Source organism: Alligator sinensis, unplaced genomic scaffold (genome assembly GCF_000455745.1).
Source record: "Alligator sinensis unplaced genomic scaffold, ASM45574v1 scaffold601_1, whole genome shotgun sequence".
In the NCBI taxonomy this organism is placed as follows: domain Eukaryota; kingdom Metazoa; phylum Chordata; order Crocodylia; family Alligatoridae; genus Alligator; species Alligator sinensis.
In genome coordinates this window covers 1308443-1322242 of record NW_005841905.1, presented here as the reverse complement: position 1 = coordinate 1322242, position 13800 = coordinate 1308443, and the positions used below count along the sequence as shown (strand labels likewise).

The 13800-nt window shown below is 40.3% G+C and overlaps 1 protein-coding gene across 1 annotated transcript in view; it reads right to left on the bottom strand.

The window, feature by feature from the left end:
• RBM33 (RNA binding motif protein 33) overlaps window positions 1–13800 on the bottom strand; it is a 164448-nt gene that overhangs the window by 135367 nt on the left and 15281 nt on the right. The window contains exons 4-7 of the mRNA XM_025197781.1: window positions 12672–12720; window positions 9950–10026; window positions 7632–7944; window positions 6351–6473 (exon numbers count right to left, since the gene is read on the bottom strand). Coding sequence (XP_025053566.1) covers window positions 6351–6473; window positions 7632–7944; window positions 9950–10026; window positions 12672–12720 — 562 coding nt within the window. The remainder of the gene's footprint in view (window positions 1–6350; window positions 6474–7631; window positions 7945–9949; window positions 10027–12671; window positions 12721–13800) is intronic.

The window sequence follows — 13800 nt, the reverse complement described above, 5'->3', positions numbered from 1 at the left end:
TCCACTCTGTCCCTCCTTCCTCCATCTTGTCCTGAGCTCTTCAATGGTCCTTTTGCATTCCTTTCTCTGTTTCAAGTATTTAAAAAAACGTCAACGAAAAAGAATTTTTAAAGTACTGTGAAATAAAAAATAAGATATTTGCAAACTCTCTTTGTATGTTATGGTCCTTTCCTCTAACATGTTTATTGTAAGATGGGACAGAGAAAATATATCATTGTTCAAATGCGCGGCACCCGTTAAGACAAACCTATTCTTGGCTGACTTCTGGGAACTACCACAATACAAAAAACAAACTGCAGTACTTAGTCCCTGTAAGCAAGGGATACAATATTTGCCTTAAAAAAAAAAAAAAAAAAAAAAAAAAAAACCAGGGTGGAAGGAAGGGTCTGGAAAAGGTTTGCTGTTGTTTTGCTTTTCCTAACTGTTTAAAATGCAGGACTATATTTCTAGCCTTATAAGAGCAGTCTTAAAAAGGAAAAACAAAACAATCCAACAACCACCCCACATTTCTCTAAAGTCTCTCAGTTCTCTCTGTGCAGGGAAAATTAACACCATGGAAGACTTTTAAATTTCAAAACCCAGTACTGAATATTTGATTGTATATACTGGAATGAGTCCTCCTTTGGCAAAGCCAGCAAACAATCTTACAAATAGAAGCAGCTACCTACCACATTTGAAACATGCTTACATTGAGAACAAAAGGGTGTTATTTTGGAAGTGTCTTGTGACAAACCTTATCCCATTTTAAATTAGGATTTCTCCAGTAGGACAGAGGTAAGGAAATCCCAGTGTGGAGTAAGGGAAGAATTCTCTGTAATTATACCTCATTAAATGCAGTATCTCTAGACAAGCAAAACTCACAGCATCCCTGCGGGAGCTGGAACTGTATTAGCTTTTTTGCCTGAAAAGTAACTGACAAGGGATGTGATGTTGCGAGTACATTTTAGTCACCTGATATGCTGCCCCTCCAAAAATTCTAACTTATTTCAAGTGATAACGTGTAGGTGAATTTTCATACCCGAGGTTTTAAACCCAGTGTCATATTGAATGAAATAGTTTGAATGTTTGTAAAGATTGCCCATTAGCCAGTTTCAGGAACAAGATAGAATCTATCTCCTTATCTAGCTCATTGTTTTGGAGCTACGTGCGAAATGTCCTGACTTCGCCTAAAACCTTAATCTAAATTGTACCTTTAGAAATTTTTTACAAAGAAAGTAAATGTCCTAAATTCCGAGACATCAAAGCCTAAGGCCTTTTAACCAAATTGCTAAGAAAAGAGTATTTACAGTGATATTGAAGTCTCCCCAAGAATAATTTTAAAATGCTCAACAAAGGTAATTTCTGTTGAGTAAGATCCGAGCCCAAATTTGGGAGTTATGATGAATTGAGTAGGAGGAGCCCAATGACGGCAGCTCACTCAATAAAAACCTGTAACTTACTGTCCCAATTTGGAGGTGACTTCACTTGCAGAACAATGAAGGAAGAATCGCAAGTATAAGGTCTGATTAGATTGATCGCCTAATCAAGCCTCTCCGTGAACACGAATCTCTTAGTTCACGCTGAAGCTGCGGAGCGCCCGAAAGGGACTGAAGGAAGGGGACGTAGTCCTATCACTGGTGAGCCCAGCTCATTGAATCGTATTGCTGAGGCCAGCCTATTGAACCGTACTACTGAGGCCAACCCATTAAATTGTACTACTGAGGAATGAAACCATATTTTGGTATTTGGCTTCTCGGAATTCTAGGATTGTAAGTATATTATGAAAAATAACAGTACTGATTCAAATTTAACTTTTAGTTGTAATTGTAGTTGTTTTTGTAGCACTAATTCTTATAGCATTGTTTGGGAAGGAAGTGCATTTGGAGCATTGTTTCTGATATATGCAATTATTGTGTTTTTAATGTTTGTGGTGTTTCTTAAAGCTAAGCAGTGTTATATACGTAGCAAAGCGTTTTAAAATAAAATTGTGTTGTATAAATTAAATGTGTAATCATTGTGAAATCGTGCAATCAGCTAACTACTCCTCCAGCCAGTGCATCAAAACGAATCAGTAAATTGTGTGGGATTTTCTCTATTTCATAACCCACTAGAGACACCCAGGAGTGGAAATCTCTAGTGATGCTCTTTTATGCCATCAAAAGTATCCCTGCATATTCAGTGAATTTATTTTTTTTAAGTGTATATATCCACAGCAGGTATATATGAACATAGTTTAGAGAGAGCATGGATTACAATATCTAAGTTAAATTATACTTGACTATTCTTACAAGATTCTTGGAAATGTTTAAGTATAAGAACAGCAATATACTAACACATGCATTTACAAAACAATAAAATACAATTCAAAATTTAAAAACGCATCTCATCATGTAGGGACTAAACATAAAAGCAAGTGACTTTCGGAGGAAACCTCAAGGGGGAAGGGCAGAGATACACTTCACAATTCCTTGACAGACTACCAGTCACAAATCAGAAATTAACTGCCTGCCTTTCCAGGTATGGACTTAATCACATACTTCCACAAATGGGGATGAAAGAATTATGGAAAAAAAGGCAAACACTGTAATCAAAAAGAGAGATGTCATTATGAGAAGTCATTTCAATTCACTTACTTCTCTAGCAACATCAAAACATTGACTAAGTGAGAGCTTGCCTTGATACCTGAACCATCAGTGTCAAGGGACAAAAGTACAATACACCCACTGATTAGTCACATATAAACAACTGAATTACTAACACCCTAGACAATTTAACATTAATATTCAATGCCATGATGGAGAATGAAGTTTAATTCTTCTTCATTACTTTGTCTAATTGGCATACTGTTATTTTGTGTAAAAGCAGTACCAGATTATTACAGAACACACACAGAAGAACAAACACAAGCCAATTCTACCGGCAGACTTCGGCCCGAAAGTGGGGTAAGTGACAGCAGGAAGATAAGACAACCCAAAAACACTCCCGGTTTGAAAGGTGCTCCATGCCTAGGGTGAAATGAGGTAGAAGTGCGCAGTGTGAAAAAAACCCAAAGCATCATGTATTTAAAAAGGGAGGGAGGGAAGAGAAATCTCTGCTACTCGTGTTTGGTCACACCACACTTTCAAGTTGATAATTAACAGCAAACGCTTGATTTTGTCAACACCAAGACCATAAACACCTCTAAGATCGATCATGCCCATATAAGAAGACACCACACATTTGCTATTTTCTTGCTGTATAAAGGAACAGAATTCATTAGGAAATTGCTGCTGCTTAAACACTGCAGGCAGGAAGTCCTCAATAAATTAGAGGCACCCTGACATATTTCTTAAAATGTAGGCTACAGGGAACATTTCTAGCGAATTTTAAGGTAGGTCAATTTTTTGGTCCAAAACAGACAGCAACATCTGTTTAAATCAATTATTAAAAAGAATCCCCAAAGACCTGAATTGATGGAATAAGTTGATAAAAAGGTGCACATATGTAAGCTCACTAATTATGTCTTTTCTAACTTCACAATATGTTGTCTCATTTTCCCCCTAGGTTTGAACTGGTTAAATGTTCTGCTGTTCTTGGGAAAGAGCCTAGGACATATTATACCTAACAGCAAAGAAAGAGTCTAGGACATATTATGCCTAACAGCAAACCAACTCCTACAAGGTTTCTTATACCATGTACCCATGGTGGTTGATTTGATCTCACTTAGCCTCCTATTTTTCATCAGGTGTCCAACAGAATCTCAGTAAGAACTACTGAGACTACAAGTCTCAAACAGTAAAAATAATTCATCTTGCATATAATGTGTAATCTGCTAGTGTCACAATCTCACTTCCAATGTACTATCACTACTAAATAGAAAAGTTATATGTCATCAGTGCATAGATAGTTATTTTTGTTCTGCCCTCCTCCTTGTTCAACAGCAAGAAAGCTGCAAAATGCAAAAGTTCAGAAGGTTGAAGGGCACAATTCTAAACCAAATGTTTCAAGTCTTACACCTGGAAACTGATGCTCCCAGTTGTCCCAAAAAGGACAAATTTAGCCAATACATTTTCGGTTCTGGTTACAGAATTTTTACTGTTTTGTATTGTGGTCCATCTTATTTTTTTTTTAGGGGTGTGCTAAGCAGGCCATATTCAATTTGGATTTGGACTCTGCCCAATTCAGGGGACAGCGATTCAATTCACTAAATCGGATCACTGTCCCAATCCAATTACGCCAAATCTAAATCCAAAAATTCGATTCCGATTTGGAGAATCAGCGATAGACACAGCTTTATATGTTTTTTCTATATACCTTGAGGTACCAGGTACAGCTTGTGAACACTGAGATGGTGGGGTGGATGGAACATCCCACAGGAGCGTGGGTGAGCCCCCCGCGTCCCTCCTGGCTTGGCAATTGGCCGTGGGGGGACCCCAAGTACCCCCCTAGACCGAGGCGGCACCAGTTGGTGAGCCAGGCAGGGGTCGAGGGAGGGGGAAGGTCCCCCACACGCTCCATGGCAGACCGGGAAGTGGACCGGAACTGCTTCTGGTCCACTTCCGGGGCTGCTGCTGAGCGTACTGAGGACCACCCCCACGCTTCATCCTCCCCACCATCTCAGCATTCATGAGCCATCTGGTACCTTGAGGTATGTAGAAAAAAATATATATAAAGCTGCATCTATTTCCGAATCGTCAGATCTCACTGAATTGAAATCAGAGGCTTCCGATTAGATTTGGAGAAATTAACTGGCCTCCTGATTCTAGTCTGATTCAGAGATTCAGCCGCTGAACTGGGCCCAATCTCCTCCAGATTAAATCAGCGACCAAAACTTCACACAGCCCTGTTATTTTTAAGTGGTAATTGTAGAAGCAGTAAGTATATGTAAAATTAACCAATTAAACTAACATGACTAGTCGCTGAAAAGACAACTACTCACAGCACTTAGCTGCGGCTGGTCAACAGCATTAGAGTTCCTTTAACTACTGAAAGGCACGTAATTTACAGCTAAGGTTAAATATCACTATAAAAAAAGAACTGAAAGACATTTTGTAGGTCCTGTTAAATACTGGACCTGCCACAAAGGTAGGGGAGCAAAAGCTAACTACTTTTAAAGACAGAGCTTGATATGTTTAGGAATCAGACTGGCGTCTCATGATGCTTGTCATAATTGAAGACTTGACTCTGTCCCAGACAAGTCCTTCCCATCCTATGTGACTATTAAACCTGTCAAAACCCATTTGTTCTATTCTAATGTATTTGATACAACTAGCAAAGCTGCAGACAACAGGTCTAAGAACAAATTATGCTACAGAAAGAATAACTCCAAGAGGCTCAAAAAACTATAAGTTTGCCAGTGGCTAAATGATCTAAATAGGGAAATGTAACTCAAACTTTAAAGGATATTCTGTTAGATGCTTCAGTGCTGTCACCTGTGAGCAAATGCTTGTTTTCGGCAGTAAACCTCTAACTTTGTTTAGAGGAACTAGTAACAAAGTACTAGGCATCTCGCTTGCTTTGCTTCTCCTTTTATTCTGATGACTGGGATCCTGATTTTCTGTTTAAAAATCGCAAATCCTCAGATTAAAAAAAATTAAAAAATAGCAAGTTCTCTAATTAAAAACCTCAAAATTCGTGTATATAATTTGGAAGCCTACTAGTGCCTCAATCACTATAACTAAAACAATTCTAAATACCTATAGATTTTGGTATTTGATTTTGAGTTTGATATTTTTTTTTTTTTTTTTTAAGTCATGAAAAATCAGAGTACCCCCTGTCCCGCTCACTCACCAGGATGCAGGTCCAGGTCCCTCACTCCCCACCACGCCACCCTGGCCTTACTAGTGCCTCTTACTTCCCACCCACAGTCCCCCATCCTCCCAGCCCTACCAGAGGGGGCCTCCAGCTGCCAAGGTTACAGGGCCAGAGACCCAGGTCCACAGCCCCCTGTCCCCTGCAACAGCACCTGAGCCCTGGCTGCCACCAACAGGAGGCGATGGCTGTTGCGGCAGAATGGAACCCAAGACAGCCCAGACATCACATTATTCTTCCACTTAAAACTTCTAGAAGACAGCAAACGGTTCTTTTAACACTAAAGGAAATATGGATATTTACACTTTACTACCACCTCACAGTTTTTCAGCAAAAAAAGAAAAATACTTACTCTGTACCACTGTTAGAAGAAAATGAACACAGTTGATAAGTGACAAAGTAGTCTCAAATATTTCTGCATCACAACAAACATTTTGAAGGGATAACATCAAGGACAAATTGTTCACACACAAGTACTGGCATTAGTCCTTAGCAAGCAGCTTGGACAAGTTCAGAATTACAATAGCTGCAGGCTGCAGAACTTGTGAACTTCCAGAAATCTTGACTGGAAAACAACATACCTCTTCAGATTCATTTCCAGGTGTTTGGGAGTCAGGAACTTCTTCCAGTTCCTCTTCAGCTACATAGTCTTCTTGGTCTTCCATTCCTTGCTGTTCATTATACGACTGCATATATTCTTCATCCTACAAAAGAAAGATACAGGGTAAAAAATTCAAACATACGAAGAAGTTAGGCAAGGTACCTGTTTATATCATTGTCCTTACACCATGAGTTCAAGAAAAAGTGTTTTTATCTGTCAAATCAAGCTTAAGCCGGATATAATGAAAGGATCTTTAAACAGCTCTAACAGTTACAATGTTACTGAAAAAAATATTAAATTACCTGTAAAACACTGTATGGCAATGCAGGGAACTAACACACTGAGATCTAGCTGCCAGTGACGCCCCATTAGTTTGACAGGCTATTAGATCGCAAATTCTTTGGAGGGGGCTCCAAACTAATTGCTTGTCTATGCTGCTATGAGCACAGAAAGCACTTCACACATTAGCATCTATTCCTAGTTTTCTTTTTTGCCATTTAAAAGAGTTTAAAATAGTATGCCAATTTTCTACAGCAATTTTTGATTTGCATTTGAATCTTGTTTAGTAGCTCTAAACAAGATCATAGTCCTATTGTGCTATATGCTGTACAAACATAAAGGGCAAAATCTTTTCTGAACAAGAATATTAATATTTTAAAATGCATTAAGTGCATGCAGCTTAAGTTGTGATCATATGATTGCTAGCCATTAAAGCTAGTATATGTCCTTTAATATACTGCTTAAATGATATCAAATTATGCATGTGACATTTTCTGAACTAACCTCCAATCTCTTTATTCAGGGTTAGACAGTTCTCAGTTACAAAAAAGGATGAATGAGCAGGACATCAATCACTTTGGAATATTAGCACCTTAAAGATGTCTTTAGCAGGTCAATAATCTTTTCACCTTCGAAGGACTTTATCAGATCTTGTCTAAAGCCTGGATAAAAGCTTTTGCATTAAGTACTTCTAACAATTGGCAGTGTATCTCCACCACACAAAGCTGTTTTCTTCCTTAAGGATACAATCCTCAAGGTCATGATTCTCAACTGCCTTCCAGCATGACAAAGGAGCATTACCTACCGCCAAACAAGCTGTCAACACAAACTTTGTCACAGCCTAGATAAAGAAACTGGCAGACAGTGATAATAGGTCTAATTTCCCCACCTCCCTAGGGAGGTAAACAGATTTCAAATCAGTCTAAAAACCTATGCACGTGAAGCAATGTTATCTTTGGACATACAATAGAAAGAAACTCACTTGAAATTCATCTAGAGGTTCATTGATTTCAAGGTCTAGTACTTCATCATTGTAAATTTCTTCCTCTCCCTGCTCTTCCACATACTCTATTTGGTCTTCTGTAAGCTCAGCTTCATTGCCTTCATACTGTCCTTCCTCTGCATACTCCTGAGCATACATCTCACGATCTTCTGATTTGTCATAATCTGTTTCATCCTCCCCTTGGTCATACTCTGACTCATGTTGTATAGATTGATCATTAGTGGTCTCAGATAGTCCATATGATGTAATCAAGCCAGTCGTAGCATTAAGACTAATTGTGACACCTTGAGAACTACAGTGGTGATGGAAAGAAGAGGGGGAGAGAAAAAAAGGTTCAGACTAGAAGTCAAGTATATCAGTTACCTCTGTTTGTGAGCATTAGTTCAGTGAAGCCAAAAAAGCACGTTGTCTAGATTAGTAAAGAAAAAATAGTTTGCACACCAATTGACTGCATGCCATAAATTCATAATGCAGACTATACCCCAGCTTATCACCAGCTGCAGGCTATTTGACCAGGGGAATCAAACCAACCAGATGGTCTAACAGGTCAGTTTGGCAAAAGTCCTGCACAGTAAACCAAGCAGACTGGATTCAATTTTTAATTCCCAGACTAACAAAAATATACAACATGATTACAACTGCATCTGCTTTCTAATATCTCAAACTAAGCTACAAATCATTTTTACTAGTATATTAATATTGACAGCACACAATTACTGTGATTTCAATTTTGTATTTGTGGTAGCCTTGATTTTTCATTGAAAATGAAGTGCAATTCATATAGACAGGAACTGTTTTAAAAAGTTGACTCATAAAGGCTTAAAACAGTTACTTAATAACAGCGTACATTTGGACCTTTAAAAAAATAACAATTCATTTGAAAAGATTTAAAGAAAGACTAGAATTTAAGATTGGATCTTTGCTTTATAACAGATGCTATCACAGCCAGCTACAAAAGAAAATCTTAAGACAGTGACAAATTACAAAATCAAGAGAAGCCCAAGATATTTGAAAGTGTATATATTTACAATGGGTTGGTACTGGTTTGAAAAGGTAGGCATTTGGAGAGAGGCAGTTTTAAACCTCCCCCCATGCCACACTACAATTCCAAAAATTATTTTAAAAACAAGACTTCTCTTTTTTATTTATTTTATAATAAACACAATCTGGAGGTCAAAAATACAGACAGATTTCCAGGGTGCACCGGTGTGAGTGGGAAGAAGAAAAGAAAAAGAAAAGCAGTCATTTCACAAACAAGGTTAAATCTACCACTGGTGAAAAAAAAGTAGTTAAAAAAGATAAAAGAAAAAAAAAAGTGGGTGGAAAGAGTCTTGGGGAAAAACAGCTTATAGTAGGGAAGTACTGTAACAAAATGCTTAGGGTAGAACTCCTAACAATGCATAAAGAGTAATATGTGGAGGCAGTATGGAACAGCATCCCGCACCCCTCCCACCTCAGTGTGTAAAGGGCAGCAGTTAAAGCTAAAGCTGCCAATATTTTCAATGGAAATGCCACAGGTTCTCTCTGCCTAAATGCATACTAGCACAGAGCACTAACATGGATGGCACAACTTTAATGAGCTTGGGTGAGAATGCCTTGGCCTATTCAACTCTTCACTTTTTGTAGCAAATTTCAAGGGTGCATTTTAAACTACATCCCCTCCCCCCACCCCAGTTCAAATTTTGCATGCTTTGGGACCACTGCCAAAGGCTCTAAGGACATCAGATGCAGTTTGAGAAGTTAAGTGGGGTATTCCAAAGGCCCTGCAGAAGAATGGCTTGTATCTATGGCATGGAAGGGATGGAGAATCAAAGCTTGTAGATATTCATAAACATTATTTAAACGAGATTAACTGACAGTTTTAACAGTTTATTTGAAACGCCCTAACACTCATTATTCAATGATGGCCAGAGAATAAAGCATAAGCAATACAAGACACTGACAGAATTTTACAGAGCTAGTTTTTTAAACCACTGATACAGTAAGAATAAAATCAAAATAGATTTCACAAAAAAAATACAATAAAAAAAAATGTATAAAAATACAATGCAAATATAAAAATGTTGTAAACATTGTACCTAGATTAGAAGGAAGCCATTTTAAACTGGATTATGCGGTCAAACCATTTTTGACAATGGAAATTTCTGCATAGGAGGGATTTTGATAAAGTAGTTCTATTTTGATCTCTAGTCCAACAGCTCTAATGCTCTAATTGTAAAAGTTTACCCATGTCATTCGGCAGGAAACTATTCAAATTAAATTTAATCCGTAACATTTAGAAACCAAGAAATGGATACCTGAAATTTTGTTCCTCTTCATTGTCACTCTGTAGAAGATCATCGTTCAGCTCTTCATCTGACAAGTCAGACTGATTCTAGGTTAACATAAGAGATGAGTTGTGAACATTTGGTTCTTGTTATAAAATATATGACATTTTTTAAAACATACAAAAAAAGTAGGGTAATAATTTGTCAAACAAAAACTTCAAACAATAAGCAACATGCTTTCATAATGAATAAAAAACTGGCCAGACAAATTTGATTTCTTTTTGAAAAAATTTTTTATAATCAGATGATGAAAGGAATGCTGTGGAAAACATATCTGAGTTTCAGTGAAGCATTTGATAGTCTCTCATGAAAACTTGTAAAATGCATTCAAATTGGCTTAGATTTGAACACTGCCACGGGGACAGAAAATTGGCCAAAGGACAATAAACTAAAAGGTAATGATTGACAAGCAATATAATGAGCTGGGGGGGGAGGGTGCGGGTGCCTGGGGGTATTGAAATGGTTGGTATTAGGACCTACTTTATTTAACAACTTCATTAATGATCTAGAAACACAGACAGGATAAAGGAGAACAACATGTTACTTCAAATGAAACAGAAATTTAGGAGACAAATACTAGAAAAGGATACAGGGGCCAGAAAGTAGGACAAAAGTAAGACGAGTTAAGATGAGAGAAAAAAAATATTCAGGCATAAATTTGTTGCTGTCTTTTCCTGACCTCTTTTCAATGTCACATCTTTAATAAAGAAAGTTACTATATAGAAAAACCAACTACATAACTGAATAAGTTACTTGAATCGTTCCCCACCCCAACACCACTCCTAAAAAGGAGAAAAATGACTTAAATATACAAGTAGGGGTGCACCGATACAGATTTATTTGGGCCAATACCAATGGCCGATTATTAACCAGCCATATCAGCCGATACTGATCCAAGAGCAGACATGCAACCCAGCAGTTTGGAGAACACCGTCCGGCCAGTAAATCTATGAAAGGGAAGGGGTGGGGAGAGGAAGGGGTATGGGGAGAGCAGATCAAAGCCCCCACTGAGAGGGAGGGAGTGGGGATGGGGCAGGGACAAGCACTGCCCAGCTGGGGTGAGAAGCCTTGGGCAACTCATCCAGGGGGTGGCTCCTGCAGCTGTGCACAACCCCAGGGGAGGTATGGGGGAAAGGGCCCCCCAGGTCTGTATGTGGGGTGAGGGCAAGCTACCTACTGTGGGCTCGGGGCCAAGGGTCGTGCTGGCCTCTTCTTGGCAGAGGTGGGGCCGAGCTGGGGCTGCACTCTGGGTGGATGAGGGTGGGGCAGGCAGCAATAGCACTAAGAACGGGGGGCTACAGGGTAGGCTACAGCCACCCTAAAGTTTGCTCCCGTAACACTCTGTCCCAAAGCCACCACCTGCCCACCGTGCCCCAAGCACAGCCCTGGCCCAGTGCCCCCACTGTGAAGAGGCAAGCGCAGTGCCTGGCAGCAGACATTCCACTCTCACCCTGCACACAAATCTGGGGAACATGTGCCCCCCCATACCTTCCCCCGCCCGCACCTTTCCGACCCCCCCTCCCATACACCCATCTGGTCTGGGGCACAGGCATCTAATCAAAAATCACAGGTCTATGGGAAGAAGAGAAGATTCCTTGTTCTCCCCTCTTATCAGTCCTGTCAGCACCACTTGCTCTCCAGTTAATTGATATTATGGATAACCTACTGTGGGAAACAGAATGGACATTTTACTACTCTGTAGGAACATAAGAATTGCCATTCAGGGACAAACTGAAGTTCCACATAACCCAGTATCCCATTTCAAGAGTAACAAGTAGCACTTGCTTTAAGAGGAATATAACAAGGCACGTATAGAGTGATCCATGTCCCATCATACCATCACAGCTACTAGCAGTCAAAGAACCTGAGATATCTTAAAACTGACACATGCACAGAAACAAAGGAGATGGTTGGGAGCCCTTGTGGCTACCCATCTTCTCATCTATCTTCCCCAGGACATAACGGTTCATCTTCAACAGAATGGGAAGAGATGCAAATCACTAGCTAGTAGGGGTGCACCAATAGAGATTTTGGGGGCTGATACCGATAGACAATATTTGAGGCATATTGGCCAATACTGATCCGATTTCCAATACAGTTGCCTCCAGCTGGTAAGTCTGGTGTGGTGGAAGGGGATGGGGGGGAGGAAAGGGGTGTGGGGGGCAAGTCAATGCCTCCCACAGTAAGGGAGAGGGTAGGGGCAGACACTGCCAAGGCAGGGCGGGCGAGTGGCAGAGCCATGGCTCGTGGGGGCGTGCACCCACTGGATCTGCACTGGGCAGGACGCAGCTGGAGCTGTGCAGGGCTCTTCTCTGCAGAGGCTGGACTCTGAGCGGGTGCTGGATGTACTGGGAGGATGCTGCATCCATTCCAGATTTTGCCACCACCACCAGCCGCCCGGCACTGCCCCAGCTCAATGCCCTGCCTCTACCCACACACTGGGAAGTGGGGGCTGCAGCAAAGTCTGAGGTGGATACAGCATCCTCCCAGCACCGCTGGCACCCGCTCCGAGCCCAGCCCCTGCCGAGAAGAGCCCTGTGCAGCCCCGGCTGTAGCCCGCCCTGCCCCGCACAGATTCAGGGGGTACATGCCTCCCCGTGTCCCCCACCCCCGTGCCCTCCCAGGGCGTACAAGTTCCGGAAATAACTCCTTTCAGTTTTAAAAGCAAACATTAAATGGAGCTAGGTCTTACCTTTTTACCAGCGAGCAAATCCTCTCCAAGCAAATCATCTTCAAGCTCACTGTAAAATATAGATATATAAAATGTGAAAGGTAGTTATGTATCACACTTAAGTTGATGCCTAGAAGATCCTTCTCCTGGACAGGGCAATGTTTCCTCTAGGAAAAACTGAGCAAATGCTTATATGCTTGTAGTTTCTACCAAGGGAACAGCAACTCACCCAGTAAAAGTGTAATGCCTGGATCTGCTCATGTCTTTCTGATGACATGCTTGACTAATGGTCTCTCCCAACTATAGAGGAAGACAGATTGGAAAGAACTGTGGAGTGGCAGCAGAGAACTGTGGAGTGGCAGCACGCACAGTTCCCACATTATGGCAACAGGATAAATTTAAGTTACCATTCTAGAAATGCCTGTGTTGGTATCCTCTAAACCCCGATATCATTTGCTGGATTTGCATACTGGATTCCAATTTGCCTTGGGTTGAGTGTATGCTTCCTTACATGGAAGCAGAACCTAGCAAGAGACTGACATTGTCCTATTCACACCCCCCGCCCCGCCCCCCGAATTATACAACCCCTCAAAGTAAGCTTAGGCACCTAAACAAATGTAAAATAAACCTGCAGATGTAAAATGACCAGAGAAGTAAATTCCTGTTGATAACACATGAGTAATGGAAAGGATAAATCTTTGCCAATTGTTCAAGTAATCTACCTGAATACCCAACAGAAAATCTAGATTGCAATTACTAGATTTGAGAGTTAGCTAGAACTACATGGCAGGGCATTTCAGTTTAATTGAAGCTCATTCAATTTGGATCGAAGAGCTGCTCCTAGGAAGAAGAGAGATTCTTTTCCCACCAGCCTTATTTTCTAGCCAGAGAAAATTTAAAAAGCCTCCCAGAATATCAAAAGATCAATAATAAGAAGATATTGTACACACACAGCAAATTAATCCCACAAATGTCCTTAAACTAACAAACAATTATGGATAAAATGGATGACTCAACAACCAACAGGAGTGAAAATAGAAGGCACCTGGTCTTTGACCAACTAAGAGTGAAAGAGCCAGACCAAACCACTACACCAAGGCAGATACCTCTATATAAAAGGAGAGAAATCAAGAAGTATAATGAATTATCT